The sequence below is a fragment of the Trichosurus vulpecula genome, chromosome 4 (assembly GCF_011100635.1).
Source record: "Trichosurus vulpecula isolate mTriVul1 chromosome 4, mTriVul1.pri, whole genome shotgun sequence".
NCBI lineage: Eukaryota > Metazoa > Chordata > Mammalia > Diprotodontia > Phalangeridae > Trichosurus > Trichosurus vulpecula.
The window spans coordinates 426,284,854-426,305,696 of record NC_050576.1 but is presented as its reverse complement, the minus strand read 5'-3'; the positions used below and the strand labels follow the sequence as shown (position 1 = coordinate 426,305,696).

Here is a 20,843-nt window from a genome sequence, read left to right as displayed (position 1 = left end):
TTTTTGCCATATGGGCGGGGGGGTGGGGAGGAGGGTGAAAGAGAATTTTTCGATGCTTTGGACAGTGATAACTGACAGTAGAGAAAAAGCAGAACAGCTTAATTCTGATTTTGTTTCTGTTTTCTCGGCAAAGGAGAAGCACGTTTACCCTGGAAATGACAGAACAAGACTGACAGGGAGTTGATATCCAAGATAAGTTAAGGAGAAAGCAAGAGAGCACCTAACTTCCTTTGATGAATTCGAGTCTCCTGGCCCAGGTGAACGACATTTTCTGGTCCTGAAAGAATTGGCAGATGTGATTGCTAAGACACTAACAGAGATATCCTTGCTATCAGACTCCCTACAAAAGAAGTTCAGTATTTCTCAAACACTGAAATATGTCTAATTTAATGAAAATACCATACTAAATTTGGTTGAAAGATGGATAATGGGAGAGATATAAGATAGAGAAGGGGAAGTGTCTTGATTTTCTTAAAAGAAAAGAGAACAGTCTGCTTAACTTCAATTCCCTGGGAAAGTTCCAGAATGGATCATTAAAGAGATGGTTGAAAGGGAAACTAGAAAGGTAAAAACTGATCATATTTTTTCTGGTGTTTTTTATTTACTTTTTTGGATTTATTTAGTAGTTAATTTTTCCCCAGTTCTATGGAAACAACAATTTTTAACATTTGTTTTTAAAATTTTGAGTTCCAAATTCTCTCCCTTCCTCCCTTCCCCATCCCCCCTCATTGAGAAGGCAAGTAATTGCATATGGGTCATATATGTGTAGCGATGCAAAACATATCTATAATAGTCATGTGAAAGAAAACACAGACCAAAAAAACTCAAGAAAAATAAAGGAAAAAAAAAGTATGCTTCAATCTATATTCAGATACCATCAGTTCTTTCTCTGGGGACGGACAGCATTTTTCATCCTAAGTCCTTCAGTGTTGTCTTGGATCATTGCATTGCTGAGAATAGCTAAATCATTCACAGCTAGTCATCCTACAGTATTGCTGTTAATTTGTACCCACTACATTTCACTTTGCATCAACCCATGTTGCAAGTCTTTCTAGGTTTTTCTGAGAGTATTCTGCTCATCATTTCTTACACTACAATAGTATTCCATCACAATTACATACAACTTATTCGGCCATTCCCCAAATTGATATGCATCCCCTCAATTTCCAATTCTTTACCCCCAGAAAAGAGCTGCTATAAATATTTTTTACATATAGGTTCTTTTCCTTTTTGTTTTTTATCTCTTTTGGGATACAGACCTAGTAGTGGTATTGCTATGGCTAAGGGTATGCTTGGTTTTATAGCCCTTAGGGCATAATTCCAAATTGCTATATACAATAGTTTAATCAAATTCACAACTCCGACAACAGCACATTAAGGTCTCATTTTTCCCACATCTCCTCCAACATTTGTCATTTGCCTTTTCTTCCTATTATCTAATCTAATTGTTTTACCTTGCATTTCTCCAATCAATAGTGAGTTAGAATACTTTTTCATATGGCTATAAATAGCTTTAATTACTTCATCTGAAAACTGATTATATCTTTTGATCATTTATCAATTGTGGAATGTCTCTTAGTTTTATAAAATTGATGCAGTTTTATGTTGTAGAAATGAGGCATTTATCAGAGAAGATTCCTTCTAAAAAATTTTTTTTCACAGTTACTATTGCTAACTGTATTTTCCTCCATCCTATACTCCCTACCCCCATTTACTCTATTCTCTCTCTTCTTTCACCCTGTCCCTCCTCAAAAGTGTTTTGCTTCTGATTACCGCTTTCCCCATTCTGCCCTTTCTTCTATTAACCCCCTTATTTCCTCCTCCTATTGTCCTGTACAATAAGATAATACCCCATTGCCTGTGTATCTTTTTTCCCAGTTACATGTAAAAACAACTTTTAACATTCATTTTTATAACTTTAAGTTCTAAAGTCTCACCCTTCCTCCCTCTCTACCCACCCTCACTGAGAACGCAAGCAATTTGATATAACCTATACATGTGCAGTCATACAAAACACTTACAAAATAGTCAATGTTGTTTCCTTTCATCCTGTCCCTCCTCAAAAATGTTTGTTCTGATTACCTCCTCCTCCAATTTGCCCTCCCTTCTATCATACACACCCCCTTATACCCTTCCCCGCTACTTTCCTGTAGGGTAAGATAGATTTCCATACTCAATTGAGTATGTGTGCTTAAGCCAATTCCAATGAGAGTAAGGTTCATTCATTCCCTCTCACCTCCCCACTCTTCCCCTCCACTGTAAAAGCTTTTTCTTGCCTCTTCTATGTGAGATATTTTACCCCATTCTACCTCTTCCTTTCTCTTTCTCCCAGTACATTCCTCTCTCATCCCTTAATTTTATTTTTTAGATATCATCCCTTCATATTCATCTCACCCTGTGCCCTCTGTCTGTATATAATCCCTCTAACTACCCTAATAATGAGAAAGGTCTCATGAGTTACAAATATCATCTTTTCATATAGGAATGTAAACAATTCAACTTTAATAAATGCCTATGATTTCTCTTTCCTGTTTACCTTTCCATGCTTCTCTTGAGTCTTATATTGGAAAGTCAAATTTTCTGTTTTGCTCTGTTTTTTTTTTTCTCAAGAATGCATTGAATTCCTCTACGTCACTAAATATCAATTTTTTCCCCTCATGGATTGCACTCAGTTTGGCTGGGTAGGTGATTCTTGGTTTTAATCCTAGCTCCTTTGACCTCTGGAAAATAATACTCCAAGCCCTCCTATGTCTTAATGTAGAAGCTGTTAATCTTGTGTTATCTTGATTGTGGTTCCACAATACTTGAATTGTTTCTTTCTGGCTGCTTGCAATATTTTCTCCTTCACTGGGAACTCTGGAATTTGGCTATAATACTCCTGGCAGTTTTCATTTTGGGATCTTGTTCAGGAGGTGATTGATGGTTTCTTTCAATTTCTATTTTACCCTCTGGTTCTAGAATATCAGGGCAGTTTTCCTTGATAATTTCTTGAAAAATGATGTCTAGGCTCTTTTATTGATCATGGCCTTCAGATAGTCCAATAATTTTAAAATTATCTCTCCTGGATCTATTTTACAGGTCTTTTGTTTTTTCCAATGAGATATTTCACATTGTCTTCTACGTTTTCATTTTTTTTTTTGTTTCTGCTTTACAATTTCTTGATTTCTCATAAAGTCATTAGTTTCCATTTGCTCCATTCTTATTTTTAAGGAATTATTTTCTTCAGTGGGCTTTTGGACCTCCTTTTCCATATGGCCAATTCTGCTTTTACCAAAGTCATTTACCAAATAAAAACAACTTCAGAAGTATGAGACAGAATAGGCATTGGTAGGCAGCTAGTATTCCAAAAAAAATGTGAGCGTTTTAGTGGATTGCATGCTCAGTGTGAGTTAGTAATGTGATATGGCAGCCAAAAAAAAAAAGCTAATGTGTTCTTGGGCTGTGTTAAGAAAAGTATGACTTCTGGGGCAGCTAGGTGGTGCAGTGAATAGAGCACTGGCCCTGGAGTCAGGAGGACCTGAGTTCAAATCCGGCCTCAGACACTTGACACATACTAGCTGTGTGACCTTGGGCAAGTCACTTAACCCCAATTGCCTGGCCCTCTGCCCTCCAAAAAAAAATGAAAATTAAAAAAAAAAAAAGAAAAGTATGACTTCCAAGAATGGGGAGGTGATTGTTCGTCTATACTCTGCCTTCATCAGAACTTATCTGAAGTATTGTGTACTGTTCTGGTCACCAACATTTAAGGATACTGATAAGCTGAAAAATATCCAGAGGAGTGTAACTAAGGTGGTAAAGGGCCTTGACGCCATGACATATGAAGATTGATCAACTGGGAATGTTTAGCTGGAAGAAAATAACTCTAAGGGAACACAACTACTATCTTTAATTATTTGGAAGCCTGTCACATGGAGGAAGAGGGATCAACCTTGTTCTTTTGGCCCAAGAAGGTAGAACCAGAAGAAATGGGTGAAAATTGTAAGAAGTACATTTAGTCTCAATGTCAGGCAAAACTTACTAACAGTAAGAGCTGTACAAAAGTGAAATGGGCTGCCTAGGTTAAAAAATCTGAATTTATGTTTGGCAGAGTACTTCGAAGATATGTAAGGTGTTATAATTATTATTAACATAAAGAATTGCTATTTTAAAACTGCAGGTATTGCTGTGGGGTTGACCTATTAATACTCAGTCTTCCCTGTTGTCTCTTCTCCGCTGGATAGAGGTAGAGTTGAATTTCTCCCATCTTATCCCATCTCCTCCCAAGTTGGGAGGTAGAGTGGAGAAAGAATATTTAGGGTATGATTTTTTTTCTACCTTTTTTCTCTTGGAAGATTTAATCACCCACACCCTATTACAAAAATTAGCTCACTATCTCTTGCTGCTGGAATTTATTGGTGATATAAAGAAATAATGATTTACATGGGTTTATTTTATATCCTGCAACTTTGCCAAAGTTGTTAATTATTGATTCCCCAGGGTTCTCCATCATATCGTCTGTAAAGAATGATAGCTTTGTTTCCTCCTTGCCTATTTTAATTCCTTCTATTTCTTTTTCTTCTCATTGCTAGGGCTAATATTTCTAGTACCATATTGAATAATATTGGTGATAATGGACATCTTTGCTTCACCCCTGATCTTAGTAAAAAGGCTTTTAGGTTATCCCATTACAGATATTTGCTAATGGCTTTAGATAGTACTTACCATTTTGAGGAAAGGTTGGTTTATTTTTATGCTCTCTGGAGTTTTTAATAGGAATGGCTGTTGTATTTTGTCAAAAGCTTTTTCTGTATCTGTTGAGATAATCATATGCTTTCTGTTAGTTTTGTTATTAATATGATCAGTTATGCTGATGGTTTTCTAATATTGAACCAGCCATATATTCCTGGAATAAATCCCATCTGGTCATAGTGTATGATCTTTGTGATATGTTGCTGTAATCTCCTTCCTAGTATTTTATTTAATTTTTTTGCATCAATATTCATTAGGGACATTGATCTATAGTTTTCTTTCTCTTTTTTTGCTCTTCCTGGTTCAGGTGTCAGCACTTTATTTGTGTCACAAAGGGATTTTGGTAGGACTCCTTCTTTGCCTGTTTTCCACATAGTTTATGTAGTATTAAAATTAATTGTTCTTTAAATGTTTGGTAGAATTCACTTGTGAATCTGTCTAGTCCCGGGGACTTTTTCTTAGGGAGCTCATTGATGGCTGGCTCATTGAATTTCTTTTCTCAAAACAGATTTATGTAGATATTCTATTTGCTCTTCCGTTAATCTGGGCAATTTATATTTTTGTAAATATTCATCCATTTCACTTAAATTGTTAGATTTATTGGCATATAGTTGGGAAAAATAACTCTTCATAATTGCTTTAATTTCATCTTTATTGGTGGCAAATTCACTCTTTTCATTTTTGATACTGGTAATTTGGTTTTCTTCTTGTTTTTAAATCAAATTAACCAATGGTTTATCTATTTTATTAGGTTTTTCATAAAACCAGCTTCTGATTTGATTAGTTCAGTGGTTTTCATACTTTCAGTTTTGTTCATCTTTCCTTTAATTTTCAACATTTCCAATTTGATATTTAATTGGGGATTTTAAAATTTGTCCTGTTTCTAGATTTTTTTTTAGTTGCATGTCCAGTCATTGATCTTCTCTTTCTCTATTTTATTGATGTAAGTGTTTAGAGATATAAAATTTCCCTAAGTACTGCTTTGGCTGCATCCCATAAATTTTGTCATGCTATCCCATTGTTATCATTCCTCTTAATGAAATTATTGATTTTTTTCTGTGATTTGTTCTTTGACCCACCCATGCTTTAGGATTACATTATTTCATTTCCAATTAATTTTTGTGTTTCCACAGCCATATATTGAATATAATTTTTATTTTATTTTGATCTGAAAATGGTGCATTTAGTATTTGTGCTTTCTGCATTTGGTTGTGAGGCTTTTATGCCTTAATACATCATTGGCTTTTGTGTAGGTATCAAGTACTGGTGAGAAAAAGGTATATTCCTTTCTACTCCCATTCAGTTTTCTCCAGACATCTATCATATGTAATTTTTCAAAAAAATGTATTCACCTCTTTAACTTCTTTCTTGTTTATTTTTTTTGTTAGATTTATCTAGTTCTGAGACAGGAAAGTTTAGATCCCCACTAGTATAGTTTTACAGTCTATTTCCCTCTGTAACTCATTTAACTTTTTCTTTAAGAATTTTGATGCAAATTTGAAACTACTCCCAAAGAGCTATAAAACTAAGCATACCTTTTGATCCAGCATTACCACTGCTACGTCTGTATCCAAAAGAGATTTTCTTAAAAAGAGTACTTGTACTCTACTTGTACAAAAATATTTATAGTAGCTCATTTATAGTGACTAAGAATTAGACATTGAGGGGATGCTCATCAGTTGGGGAATGGCTGCACAAGTTGTAGTATATGATTGTAATGGATACTATGACAAGAAATAACAAAAAGGATGATTTCATAAAAACCTGGAAAGACATACAGAAATTGATACAAAGTGAAGTGAGCAGACCCAGGAATACATTGTACACAAAACTGTAAATGACTTAGCTATTCTCAGCAATACAATGATCCAAGGCAATCAGTCCCAAAAGAATCATGATGAAAAATGTTATCTGCCTCCAGAGAAAGAACTGATGTTTTCTGAATGTAGACTGAAACATACTATTTTTTACTTTTATTCTCTTTTTTTGAGTCTTCTTGCAAAAATGGCTAACAATGAAATGTTTTGCATGATTGCACATGTATAATCTATATCAGATTGCTAACTGTTGCAGGGAATGGGGAGAAGAGGGAAGGAGGAATAGAATTTGGAATTCAAAACTTAAAAAAATGTTTAAAAGTTTTTATATGTAATTGGGGGGGAAAATAAAGTATTATAAAAAAAGAATTTGGATGCTATGCCATTTGGTACATAGATGTTTAATATTGATATTACTTCATTGTCTATGGTACCTTTTAGCAAAATGATGTTTCCCTACTTATTATATTAAATTAAGTCTATTTATCTTTTTGCTTTGTCTGAGATCATTCATGATTGCTACCCCTGCTTTTTTTTTTTAACTTCAGCTGAAGCATTCAGCTGAATTCAGCTCTAGTCCCTTGCCTTTACTCTGTGTGTATGTCTGCTTCAAGTGTTTTTCTTGTAAACAGCGTTTCATAGGATTTTGGTTTTTAATACATTCTGCTCTCTGCTTCCATTTTATGGGTGAATTCATCCCATTTACATTCAGTGTTACAATTATTAAGTACATATTTCCCTCCATGCTACTTTCCCCCTCATTTATTCTTCTCTGTTTCTCTTTCTCTTTCCTTTCACCCGGTCCTTCCTCAAAAGTACTTTGCTTCTTCCCACCTTTTCCTGCAATATGCCTTCCCTTATATCATCCCCCCCACCCTCTTTTATGCCCTTCCCTTTCTACTTCCTGTAAGGTAGATAGATTTCTATGCACAACTGAGTGTATATGTCATTCCCTCTTTGAACCAATTACAATGAGAGTAAGACTCCAGCATTGTCCACTGCCCCCAATCTTCCCCTCTACTATAAAATTTCTTTTGTGTCTCTTTATATATGAGATGATTTACCCCATTCTGCCTCTCCCTTCTCCGTTCTCCTAGTGTATCCCTCTTTCTCACCCCTTAATTTTATTTTTGTAGATATCATCCCATCACAATCAACTCACACCTATGCCCTCTGTCTATGTATACTCTCTCTGACTGCCTTAATAATGATAAAGTTCTTAGGAGTTACAAGTATCATCTTTCTGTATAGGGATGTAAACAGTTTAACCTTACTGAATCCCTTATTATTTCTCTTTCCTGTTTACCTTTTTCTATTCTCTCTAGTCTTGTATTTGAAAGTCACATTTTCTATTCAGTTCTGGTCTTTTCATCAGGGATGCTTAAAAGTCCTCAATTTCACCAAATTTCCATTTTTTCTGCTGAAGGATTATACTCAGTATTGCTTTGTAGGTGATTCTTGGTTGTAATCCTAGCTCCTTTGCCCTCAAGAATATCATATTCTGAGCCTACCAGTCATTTAATGTTGAAGCTGCTAAATTTTGTATGATCCTGACTGTGGTTCACAGTATTTGAATTGTTTCTTTCTGGATGCTTGCAATACTTTATCCTTGAGGTGACATCTCTAGTATTTGGTTATAATATTCCTGGGAGTTTTTCTTTTGGGATTTCTTTCAGGAAGTGATTGATAGATTCTTTCAATTTCTATTTTACCCTCTGGTTCTATGGTAACAGGACAGTTTTCCTTCTTCACTTTTTGAAATATGATGTCTAGTATCTTTTTTTAATCATGGCTTCATGTAGTCCAATAATTTTAAAATTATCTCTCTTAGATCTATTTTCCAGATAGATTGTTTTTCTAATAAGATATTTCACATTTTCTTCTATTTTTTTCATTCTTTGTATTTTGTTTTATGGTTTCTTGATGTCTCATGGAGTACTTAACTTTTACTTGCCCAGTTGAAATTTTTAAGAAATTATTTTCTTCAGTGAGCTTTTATACTTCTTTTGCCATTTGACCAATTCTGCTTTTTAAGGAATTCTCTTCAGTGGATTTTTGGGCCTCTTTTTACCATTTTACCTGTTCTGTTCTTTAAGGTATTATTTTCTTCAGTATTTTTTGTGCCTCCTTTACTAACCTGCTGGCTTTTTTCAAGATTTTCTTGCATCACTCTTTTTAGCTCTTCCAGAGCCTGAGACCAATTTACATCTTTCTTTGAGGTTTTCCATGTAACTGCTTTGATTTTGTTATCTTCTGAGTATATTTTGATTTCCCTGTCACCATAGTAACTTTCTGTGGTATGGTTCTTTTTTGTTATTTTCTCAATTTTTCCAACCTATTTCTTGACTTTTAACTTTATGTTAAAATTGGGCTCTGCTTCCAGAGGATGGGGGGATTGGAGACATGTCCCAGACTTCATGTGTTATTAGAGTTAGTTCTGGGGATCTGTAAGTTTTCAATTCTTCCAAGGTGTTATGGTCTAAGGAGAGTTGTGGCACTGCTCTCCTGACCAGTGCCTTGGTCTGTGAGCAAGCAGAAGCACTCTTTCCCTCCTTGGAACTGTAATCAGAGTCCCTACTCCTGCTAGTGCTCCTCCTTGCCCTAGGACTGCTGCCCAAAACCATGTATGAGCAACACAGCAGAATCCTACTCCCAGTGTCAGCAAAATGTCCCCTGTAATCTGCTGACCAGTTGTCTGACCCCCTTACTATTAAGAGCTCCCAAAGCCATGGCTACTGATATAGAAGCCCCTAAATTCTGTGATATATATATATATAGATAGATAGATAGATAGATAGATAGATATATCTTCACACATAGACATATAACTTTATATCTATATAGATATGTACTGATGGATCAGCTCTATATGTTGTCATTAATTGTATACCATTATCCAGTCAGTAGTCAGTCTTCATATACCTGGTCTTTTCTATGTGGATGGTCAGGCCAAAGCCAAGTTCCTTTAGGCTGAGGTTCCTATCGTGGTATCCTGTGGACAGATTTCAGGGAGTCCCTGAACTTCTATCAAAAAAAAATTGCATCTTTATTTTCACTGACTTCTAACTGAAAGTTAGCATTTCCTTATTATATAGTTCTTAAGGAAAGCAATAAACATTTCTGTTTCGTTATTGTTTAAAGACTTGGTTTCCCTGTCCAACCCATACTAGAAGTACAGGGGCTACTTCTACTACTTACTTGTTATTGGCATGGAAGCATTGATCTTCATTTGTGACAAGGTCTGGTTTACCCCACTTTAGACAAACTGGTGGTCCCTCACTCCCAGGGTATCAACACACTAAATGTCAAACTTAGTGTAGACACCCAGTTGCCATACTCCACTGTAGGTCAGAACTCCTGACCTTGAAACATGTGCATCTCAGCCAGTATCTCAGTTAGCTGGGATTATAGGCTTGAACAATGGCAGCTAGCAATAAAATAATGATTCTGAGAAGAGCTTAATTGGCTTCACCAGACTAACAGGATTATGATATTTATTAAAGAAATATGATTTTAGAGAAAAGAAGAACATGCAGATCAAAAATGTGTAGATCAGAAACTGAAAGAAGTCTCTCCCTATCACACAACACAGACTGTCAGGCTTCTTTTCATGGAAAGTTTATGTTAAAGAAGAATGTTATTCTGGAAGTTTGGAAAGTAAAGGGTGAGTTATAGTGACTGTCAGCCAAACTTTGTACGCTCAGGGTGGGGGTAGACAGGTAATGATTTTGGGGAAATAGACCCCTTTATACCCGGCATATCTGCTCTAAATCTGTTTTTTAGAACCATAAAACTTACTGACACTCTCTGAACCTTAGAGTGTGAGCTATAATACGTCTAAGAGATCTACAGAGTGGAAAAGAGAATTAGAAGGGAGTTGAGAATCTAAAGGAGTAGAGGGAGAATTAAGGAGGGAATTGGAGAGGAACCTCTAAAGCAAGTTAGGAGCTAGAAAGGAGGTTGGTTAAGTATCTTTTGCATACCAATTCACTCTTTTTCCCCTTTCATTCTGTAATGTTAAGGAACCACCTCTGTTAGTCTTGTAAGGAAGAGAGTTAAGTCTTCTTTATTACACTCATAGAAGAGCCAAATTCATATCTCCTGGGAATGACTCAAGTTGGCAACGATCTCTCTGTTCATCCTGACTTCTCTGCTAGGTATGACATTGTTAACCATCTCCCCTTCTTAAAATTCTCTCTTGCTTTAGCTTCCAAACACTGCTTCTCAACCTATCTCTCCAACTGTACCTTCTTTGTTTATTTCAAATGGTCTTCTATGACCATCTATCTCCAAAAAAATATATATTACTCAAGGCCCAGTCCTTGACCTTCTGGTCTTCTCTCTTTATATTATATCCTGCATATACTATGTGCTGGGAAAGTTCACATATTCTCACAGCTCTACCTATCACCTCCATAGTGACAACTCCCAAATCTACATCTCCATACTAAGCTTCTTAGCTGAACTCCAGTTCCAAGTGCCCACTAAATCTCAAATACAATTATACAAAATTATATTCAGCTTAAGCCAGCTCACAGAGTACTATGTTGTGCTCTATAAAATGAAGGGATGGAAGTGATTTATCTTTAAGGTCTATTTTAGCATTGAGTCTAGGTTTCCATATTTCCCAAATTTTCTCTCTGTCAGTGTTGTCACCACTCTTCCAGACAACAGGCTTAAGATCTCTTGAATCATCTTTGAAACTTCATTGCTTCTAATTATTTACCAAGTCCTACTAATTTCACTTTCAGGATATCTGAAAGCAATTTGTTCTTTTTTTTATTCCTATAGCCACAACACTATTCTAAGACCTTCCTAGCTCTTCAATAAAAATTATACCGTGCATTTATATAGTACTTTAAGGTTTGCAAAGTGCTTTACATATGTCAATTCATTTGATCTTCATTACATTTTAGTGATGAGGAAACTGAGGCAAGAGAGGACAAGTGACTTGCCCAGGGACACATCTAGTAAGTGTTTGAGGCCGGATTTGAACTTAGGTTTTTTCTGACTCCCAGGCCTCCCCTCTATCTACTGCACCACCTACCTGCCCACCACCTTTCTGGTCTCATGAGTGAGTAATCATGCAATCTTCAAGTTGAACTAGTCCTGTCTTTCAATATAGGAATCCTTTCCTACCACATTCCTTAGAAATCTAGCTTATATTAAAATAGTGAAAGACAAGCCAAGATGGCAAGTCAAAAGAAATAATATGGACCAACTTCCCCTACAACTACTTCAAGAAAAATCTAAGACCATAAGACTAAGGAGTGATCTAGGAAAAATCATGGTGGGGCATCTCTCCATTCCAAGATGACAAACTCGATCCATAGGCAAGTGACTAGGGCAGGAAATGTGGAACAATGTTGGGCTAGGATTGTGAACTCAGCCAGGGCCTGGGTCAGCAGTTTGGAATCTCCCAGAAGTGTTAGGGTAGTGGACTCAGCCTCTGACCTCCAGGGTTGCCTAGAACAGACTTCAGAGACTAGGCCAGCAGCACAGAGTGCTGGTATCCAAAGTGGATGGCAAGCTCAGTGTTAGTAGCCCCAGGATAGTAGCATAGGGGTGTCACAGAAGGGCTTAATTTAAGACTCAGCCCCCACTACTCTGATCAGAGCCAGGCTCACAGTGCATGATCACCAAGAGTAGACTGTAAAACTCCTATCTGGGTCTAGAATAGGGCTGGATCACTAGCACACTCAAAGAAATTGAGGATTTAGTCCCATATCTTGTGCCCAGAATAGCTCTCTGAACCTGCTGGACCTTTCATCTAGCTGACAGAATCTGGGACCAACACTAGTTTTCTGGAGCACCACCTAGGGCAAGTCTTTAGCTCTATTGCTTCAACATAAACTGTATTCTGGAGCCTGGACAACCCAGAGGGTAGTGATCAAATCGTACCCTTGATTTGACCCCATAGATCCCACTGAAAGTCTGAGGCTCCCTGGCCCATTGAAGAACACAGCACTCAACCAAAGAATGTAAGGGTAAGACCCTAGATGAGAAAGGCTAGGATCGTGTAAAGCCACAAGTCCTGCCTTTAGGACCAGAGTCCTAACACAAAGTCCCAACTTGTAGCCCAACAAGTAAGGCTAAAAGAATAGAGAGTTATTATGATAGACAATACACAAAGAGGGTTAATGATACAAATAAAATAAGGAAATAAGAATTTATTAAGCACTTACTATGTATTAGACACCGTGCTGGACACTAGAGAAAAAAAAATTACAAGTTCATGCCCTCAGTAGGTTTACCTTCCAATGGGGGGAGGAGACAACTCACAAAAGGGAACTAAAAAGTAGGGTGGAGGTGAAAGTACCTAGAATAGGGGCATAGTTTTGGAGGCCAGAGGAAGACAGGAACAGGGCAAAGTAGAGAATGGAGGCAGGCCAGCTCCAGCCTATCCACAAAATAAAGGCTCTTGGAAGAACTCACAAATAGGAGAAGAGGGGCAGGCCTTGTGGAGGGATACTCCACGGTGAGTAGGTCCTTGGGTCAGTAGATTTTTGCAGAGTGAGGAGGCTCTAGACAGTGAGGAAAATTCCAGGATGAGCCAGAAGTAAAGGGGGCATGAAAGTCAGGAAAAGGGCCAGCAGGAGAAGAGGAAATGAGAGGGGTAAAGGAAAGAATTGGAAAAGAAACATTGGGAGGAAAGACTTGGAGAACTAACAGCTTGGTACAAGAGGTATAAAAACAAACCTAAATAACTGACTCCCTGAACATTAGAATGAACCAAACAAAAGTTAATGGCTCCATAAGAGAACAAGAACTATTAAAACAAAGTCCAAAGCTCAAAAAAAATTGAAGAAAAAGTAAGTTATCTCTTATCAAAAATAGCTGACCCAAGAAATGGATCAAGGAGAACTAATTTAAGCATCATTACACTACCTGAAAGATAGACCCAAGAAAGGAAGTTTTCATATCATGAAAGAAAACTGTCCAGACATGTTAGAACCAAAGGACAAAGGGAAACAGAGAAAAATCCACTAATCATCTCCTGAAAGAAACCCCAAAATGGAACCTCCCAGGACTATTGTAGGTCAAATCCTGGTCAGAGGAGTTGTTGTTGTTTGTGCTTGGTTCTTGAAGAGGACCATAACATCAGGGAGGTGATGCCATGACATACAAGTGAATTGGATCTAAGTGAAGGAGGGTGCAAAGCCACCAACCTTACTTTCTCCTCCAGAGCCATCTGGATCTGGTGGCAAGATAGAGATCAGGACAACTGGAGATGGTCCTGGACACAGTGGTAGACCTTGGCCTTTTTAAGCTAAGGCTTTAACAGGTCTCAGTTTGACTGAGGCAACACCCATTCAGTGATTAAGGCTAGGTAAGAAAAGAGGCAGAGAATGACCTCTATTACCTAGTCAGAAAAAAAAAAAACAATGTGGGAGAGGAAAACCCTCAGGATTTCTGGCCAAAACAGAAACAACTGCTATTTACATTAAGTCTGAACTAATCAGGGTCTAAACAGTGACCAAGTAAGGCTTGGCCTGGGAGCCAGAGTGATTTGGGTTTAAGGCCAGGTCCCTTAAGAAAAAAAATCTAGCCTGTAAATCCCAAAAGAAAATTATAATGAAAGCAGTCAGAAAGAAAGAGCTCAAGCACAGTTAGGATCACACAAAATTTAGTAGCTTCCACTTTAAGGAGTTGGAGAATAAGGAATATGATCTTCCAAAAATACTTACTTGTCAAAACTAAGTATTGGGGGCAGGGGGGAGGGAGTAATGGATCTTTAATGAAACAGAGGACTTCCAAGCATTTTCAGTTATGCGACTGAGGCTGAGTAGAAACTTTGCCTAAGGAAAGACCTCTGCACACAACCAGAAATAGATTCAGGCACTGAGGAACCATAGTCAGGATCACATAAGATTTAATTGCTACTACTATAGATGGAGCACCTGATCCTGGAATCAGAAAGACCTGAGTTCAAATCCAGCCTTAGACACTTACCACCTATGTGACCCTAGGCGAGTCACTTAACCTCTGTTTGCCTCTGGAGATGGAAATAGAAAACTAACCTTTATTTGCCTCTGGAGATGGAAATGGCAAACCACTCCAATATCCTTGCCAAGAAAATTTGATGGACAGTGTTGGTGTGATATAGTCCGCAGAGTCAAGAAGAGTCAGACACAACTGAACAACTATAAAAGGGCAGAGAACATGGAATGTAATATTTTAAAAGGCAAAAAAATAAATAAATAAATGCATGTTTCCAGCCAGCAGTGTCTTATGTATGATTCTACAGGGGAGAAAAATGGACCTTCATTAAAATAGAGGCCTTCCAGAAGTTCCTGATTAAAAAGATCAGGTCCAAGTAGAAACTTGAAATACAAAAATAAGAATAAAGAGAAACTTTAAAAGGCAAGTGTCAAGTAAGTGGTTCAGAAGGAATTTTATATTTAAGATGTTTCTAATGGGAAGCAGGTGGGATGGTCATGATAAGAGTCATATCATATAAAGGGTCTGGAAGGATTTTGGTTATTTTAAAAGAAGAAAGGAAGAGGAAGTATGAAATGACACACTAGAGAAGAAAAAGAGAATGAATGAGAAGAAATATCTTGCATCATAAGGAGTTAAAAGTAAAAGTCTACACAAAGAAGGAAGATGTAGAGCAGATATCACTAGAATCTTGTTTTCATCTGATGTACTCCAAGGAGAGTAGAAAACACACAGAATATAAAACACACACACACACACACACACACACACACACATGCACACATGCAGAGTTTGGTATAGAAATATTCAATTTAACAGGGAAATGAAAGGAAACAGATTGAGGGAGGAATAAGTGGGAGGTTAGATTTATGGAAAGAATAAGTCATTGGCCAAATAAATACTAAACTCAAAATTTAAATTTGGATCATAAAAAGGAGTCTAAAATGAAAAAAAAAAGGTAAGAACCTGTGATTGATGTCTAAGTGGAATAGAAGAGGAGCAAGGGAGTCAAAGTTGATTGCATCAAGCATAGAGCACTGGTGCTGAGCACACTCCTGTTTCTCTACCCACTTCTCCATGAACAGTAGCCAGGAAAAAAGAGAAGAAAAAAGGAAAAGATAATAAAATAGAGTAAAATAAGCATTTAACAAATCATAGTTGTGAATGTGAATGGAATAAACTCACCCATAAAAGCAGAAAGATTGATTAAAAGTAAGAATCCAATAATATGTTGTTTACAAGAAACATAATTGATACATAAAGATTAATATAGAGTTAGAATAAGGGGGGGGGACCAAAATCCCTTTTGCTTCACCTGAACTCAAAAAAAGCAAGAGTAATAATCATGATCTCAGAAAAAGTAATAGGAAAAATAGATTTGATGAAAAGAGAAAAACAGGAAACTTGATTTTGCTGGAAGGTCCTGTAGACAATGAATTAATTTCAACTTTTAGCATATATAAATCAAAATGGCATAGCATCTAAATACTTAATGGAAAATCTAAATGAAGTACAGTGAAAAAAAGATAATAACACTATAATAGTGAAGGACCTCAATATATCCCTTTCAGACCTAGACAAATCTAACAAAAAATAAGCAACAAAGAAGTTAAAGACCTAAATAGAATTTTAGAAAAGTTAGATTTGATAGGTCTCTAGTGATTATTGAATCGGAATAGAAAGGAATACAGAAAAATTTCAGCTATGCCTTGCACCTTTACAAAAAGTGTATTAGGGCGTTATAACGTAAAAAATTAAGAAAAAACAAATAGTACTCAATTATTACTCTCAATGCAACAAAATCCTATTCAGTTAAAAAGTAATTGGAAACTAATAATCCCAAAGAATTGTTGTGTCAAAAATAAATAATAAAACATAGATAATTTTATTAGCAATAATCACAACAATGAGACAGCATACCAAAACTTTTTTTATACAGTCAAGGCAATCCTTAGGGGTAATTTTATGTCTCTAAACATCATCATCACTAAAAGAGAGAAAGAATATATCAATTAAGTGAGTGTGGATGAATATTTACAGAAATATAAAACACAGGCTAATAGGAGAAGAAATAAAGAATTTAAACAGACTAATTTGGGGAGGGGGGGAGAGAAAGAAATTGAAAAAAAAACATAAATGATCTACCAAAGAAAAAACCCTGGGATTAGATTGAATCTTTTTAAACAATCAAAGAACAATTCATACAAACTGCAAAACTATGGAAACAGTGGATCCTGCTAAATTCCTTCTTTTATACAAATACGGCCTTGATACTTAAATAAGATTCAAAACAGAAAGAAAACTGTAGACCACTACGTCTAATGAACATTGCATGCAAATAAATGAATAAAATATTATCCAAGAGAATGCAGCAACATATCATAAAGATTATACACTATGACCAGTTCAGGTTTATAGTAGGAATATTTATGCATGGTTTAGTATGAGGAAACTATAAATAAAAATGATCATGTAATTATGAAAACAACAGCAATCATATGTGATTAGTATATTAATAATTACAGGAAAAAGCTTTTGACAAAAAATGGCTATGTCTGTTAAAAACACTAGAAAACTTTGAAGTACATGGATTTTTCCTTAACACTACAATACATATCTAAAAGAAAGATTCAGCTTTGTGTTAAATGGTTGCCCTTCCAATAAGATCAAGGTTAACATAAAGATATTCATTATCATCACCTCTCTTTGTTAGAATGCTAGAATACTAGCTATAATAATGAAACTAGGAAAATGAAATTAATGGACTAAGCATAGGAAAATAAGAAAATCATGGCTTTTTACAGATGATATGAAGCTGCATTTAGAGAACTGTAGAAAGTAAACTAAAAATAATTTGAAACAATGAAAAAGAACAAAGAAAGAAACAGAAAAGTTGCAGAATCCATTAAAAATCCACATAAATCATAAGCTACAAAATAAATTGTATTTTATCAATAAAACTGAGCAAGAAAAGATAGAGAACATACACTCAAAATAACTAGAGAATATATAAAATGCTTTGGAGTCTACCTATATAAATTCACATATAGGAACTATATGTTCCTGTGTGACTATGTCCTATATAACTATAAAATACTTTCTGGAAATAAAGATAGACCTAAATAATTGGAGAAATTTCAATTGTTCATCTAAGGCTGAGTTGATAATGTTAAAATGAAAAACTGCCTAGATTAGTTTACTTATTCAGTGCCATGCCAATTAAACTACTACATGTTTAGTTTGTAGAGATAGAAAAAAAATTAATAATGAAATTCATCTTGGAGGAGAAAAGGTCAAGGACCTCAATGGAAATAATGGAAAAGAAAGGAGGTGGATGGGGAGCAGGACCTAGCAGTGTCAGAACTCGAAGCACCCTACTAGAAAATCATCAAAAGCATTTGGGACTGACTAAGAAACAGAAAGGTTGATCAGTAGAACAGAACAAACCAAGTAGCCTAGCGTTTGATAAACCCAAAGACTTATGTCATTGGTATAAGAAGTCACTATTTGATCATAACTGCTGGGAAATCTGGGAAGCAGTCTGACAAAAACTAAGTATAGCCTAAACATCTCTAACCACATACCAAGATGAGAGCCACGAGGATATATGACTTTACGTATGATCTAAAATTTCACATCATCAGCAACTAGAGGAACAAAGAAGAAAATATCTTTCAGAACCATGGGTAGGACAACAGTTCACAGTCAAACAAAGTATAAATAGGGTGCCAGAAGGCAAAATTAATCATTTTGATCACATAAAATTAAAAAGTTTTTGTACAAATAAAACTAATGCCATTAAAATTAGAAGGGAAACAGATAATGGGGAAAAAATTCTTTGCAGCAAGTTTTGCTGATAAGAATCTCATTTCTAAGATGTATAAGGAACTAATTCAGATTTATTTGAACAATAGCTATTCCCCAATAGAAATTGGGGGATGTGACGTCAAAGGAAATGAACAGGCAGTTTTCAAAGGAAGAAATCAAACATTCAAAAACCGTTTGAAAAATTCACCAAATCACTAATAATTAGAGAAATGTAAATTAAAGCAACTCCAAAGTTCTACCTCATACTCATCAGATTGGCAAAATTGACTAAAAAGGAAAATGACAAATATTGGAGGGGCTGCAGAAAAACAGGTACATTAATACATTGTTGGTAGAACTGTGAATTGATATAGCCATTCTGGAAAACAATCAGAAAGTATGTCCCCAGAATTACTAAACTGTGCATATCCTTTGACTCTGATACTCCTGCTTGGCCTTAACCCCAAAGAGGTCAAAGAAAGGGGAAAAGGACCCATTTGTACCAAAATATTTGTAGCACTGTTTGTGGTGACAAAGACCTGAAAACTAGCTAACAATTGGGGAATGGCTGAACAAATTATGTAACATGAGTGTAATGGAATATTATTTTGCCATAAGAAATTTCAAAATGAATTTTCTAGGAAACCTGGGAACTGATGAAGTATGAAGTAAATAGGTCAAGGAAAACAGTTAACAATACTGTGAAAGTAAACAATTTTGAAGACCTTAATTCACATCAGAGTAATGACTAACCATGATTCCAGAGGACCAATGATAATGCATCCTATCACCCTCCCCCACCCCTGACAAAGAAGTGATATTTTTTAACATAGCCAATGTGGAATTTTTTTCTTGATTAATGCATATTTTTACCTGGTTTTGTTTATGATGTTTTTGGAGGACATTTTTCAATTGGGAACAGTATTTTTGTCCATTGAAGAAAATTAAATTTTTAAAAATTGAACTAATGGTTTTATAGTGCCTAGGAGCAGTGTTTTGCCACACAATATGTGCTGTAGGCTGAACATGTGGGACTTGGTGTAGGTCTTTTTGACTCTGAGGCCACGATTCCTCACATTGGAAAAGCTGGTATTATGTAATTTTTAAAGAGATAAAAGGAAAAGTCTTTGGGATTATTTATGAGATGCAAACATAAAAATGTGTGTAGAAGGCTAGTAAATAACTGAAGTTCTCATTTGTCCATTAAGAATGATGTAAAAATTGCTTGATCTTTTATCAGCTATAGTTCTACTGTCCCCACTAGTACCACCGTCCCCGATTCTTACCTCTTTTAGCAAATGTTTAGCCTACTTGGAGAGATGTAATAAAGGGATGTAATAGCTTTCTACATGTATTTGAAGTATTGTCATGTTGATGAAAGATTAGTCTTGTGCTACTTGGTCCCATTGGGTAGAGCTAGGAATAATGGGTGAAAAATGCAGGAAGGCAGATTTCAGCTTCATGGGAGAAAAGACTGGCCAGCAATTAAAGCTACCCCAAAGCAGAATGGGACACTTTGAAAGGCAGCAGGTTACCGTCAGTCTTCAAGAAAAGAGTAAATGATTAATTGTCAAGAATATTTTAGAGAGAGTACAAATTGGACATACAAATAGGAGATACAGATTAAATTAAGTACCTTCTAAGATCTCTTCCAACTCTGGGGTGCTGTGTGATGCTGCTCCATAATAGAAGCAACTAGTGAAATTAGATATTATAGGTTTGAAGAAATGGAAAGAAAAAGCAGCCACATTTGTAACAGTAGCAGATGTTACAGATGTGCGGGATTTGGGGAACGTGGAGCTTCTACCAGAAAAGGGATAAAGCTTTGAGCATATAACTCAGAAGTGAGTCTAGGAGAGCTCTAAACTTTACCAAGAAGTTAAAGGTGCCACTACACTTATGTCTGGATGGGAGGGGTGCAGCTAAAAGCCAATCAGAGAAAGGGGCTACTTGTTAGAAAACCGGGAATCAGCCAGGCTTGGAAAAGTCATTTTGATCTAACATTGAGGAATGAAATTGGAGGGCTGCTTAATGAAACTAAATCCCATTGTCATTACACTGGTAGATTTCATTCACTCTTAGCCAACAACTTTTCATCTTAATTTTTCAGCATCCAGGATCAAGATAAGATGCTTCAGGCCCTATGGAATACATGCGAAAAACTTCCCAAGGCCAATCATAACAACATCAGGTAAGCAGAAATGGGAAGCATCTGGATGATGTTCATTTTCTTGTCTCTGGTCTCCCACAGAATTAATATGTTTCTGTGACTCTAACCTACAGTTTCTCTTTATTAGTAATCTCATAGGCATTTAGCATTTGTTTATCATTGCAAATGGTGAGGTTTAGGGAACCATATGTTGAGGTTTAAGGGTGCTCAAGACCCCAAAATGTCGACATGCTGGGTCCTGCTCAAATGAATTTGACTCGAGCCTTACAGCCAAAGAAAAACGAAGTTTATTAAAGATACACCATGTTGGGTAGAGTCTTTAAAAATCTCACCATTTGTTACTCTTCAAGCAGGCCAGCTTCAATCTGAAGTAGATTGAG

At 36.1% G+C, this 20,843-nt stretch overlaps 1 protein-coding gene across 2 annotated transcripts in view; it reads left to right on the top strand.

Moving 5' to 3' along the window:
• The window catches only part of ARHGAP44 (Rho GTPase activating protein 44), a 223,775-nt gene that overhangs the window by 137,416 nt on the left and 65,516 nt on the right, over nucleotides 1–20,843 (top strand). For both annotated transcript variants that reach the window (XM_036756005.1, XM_036756006.1), the window contains exon 13: nucleotides 20,404–20,484. In XM_036756005.1, the coding sequence (XP_036611900.1) occupies nucleotides 20,404–20,484 (81 nt within the window). The remainder of the gene's footprint in view (nucleotides 1–20,403; nucleotides 20,485–20,843) is intronic.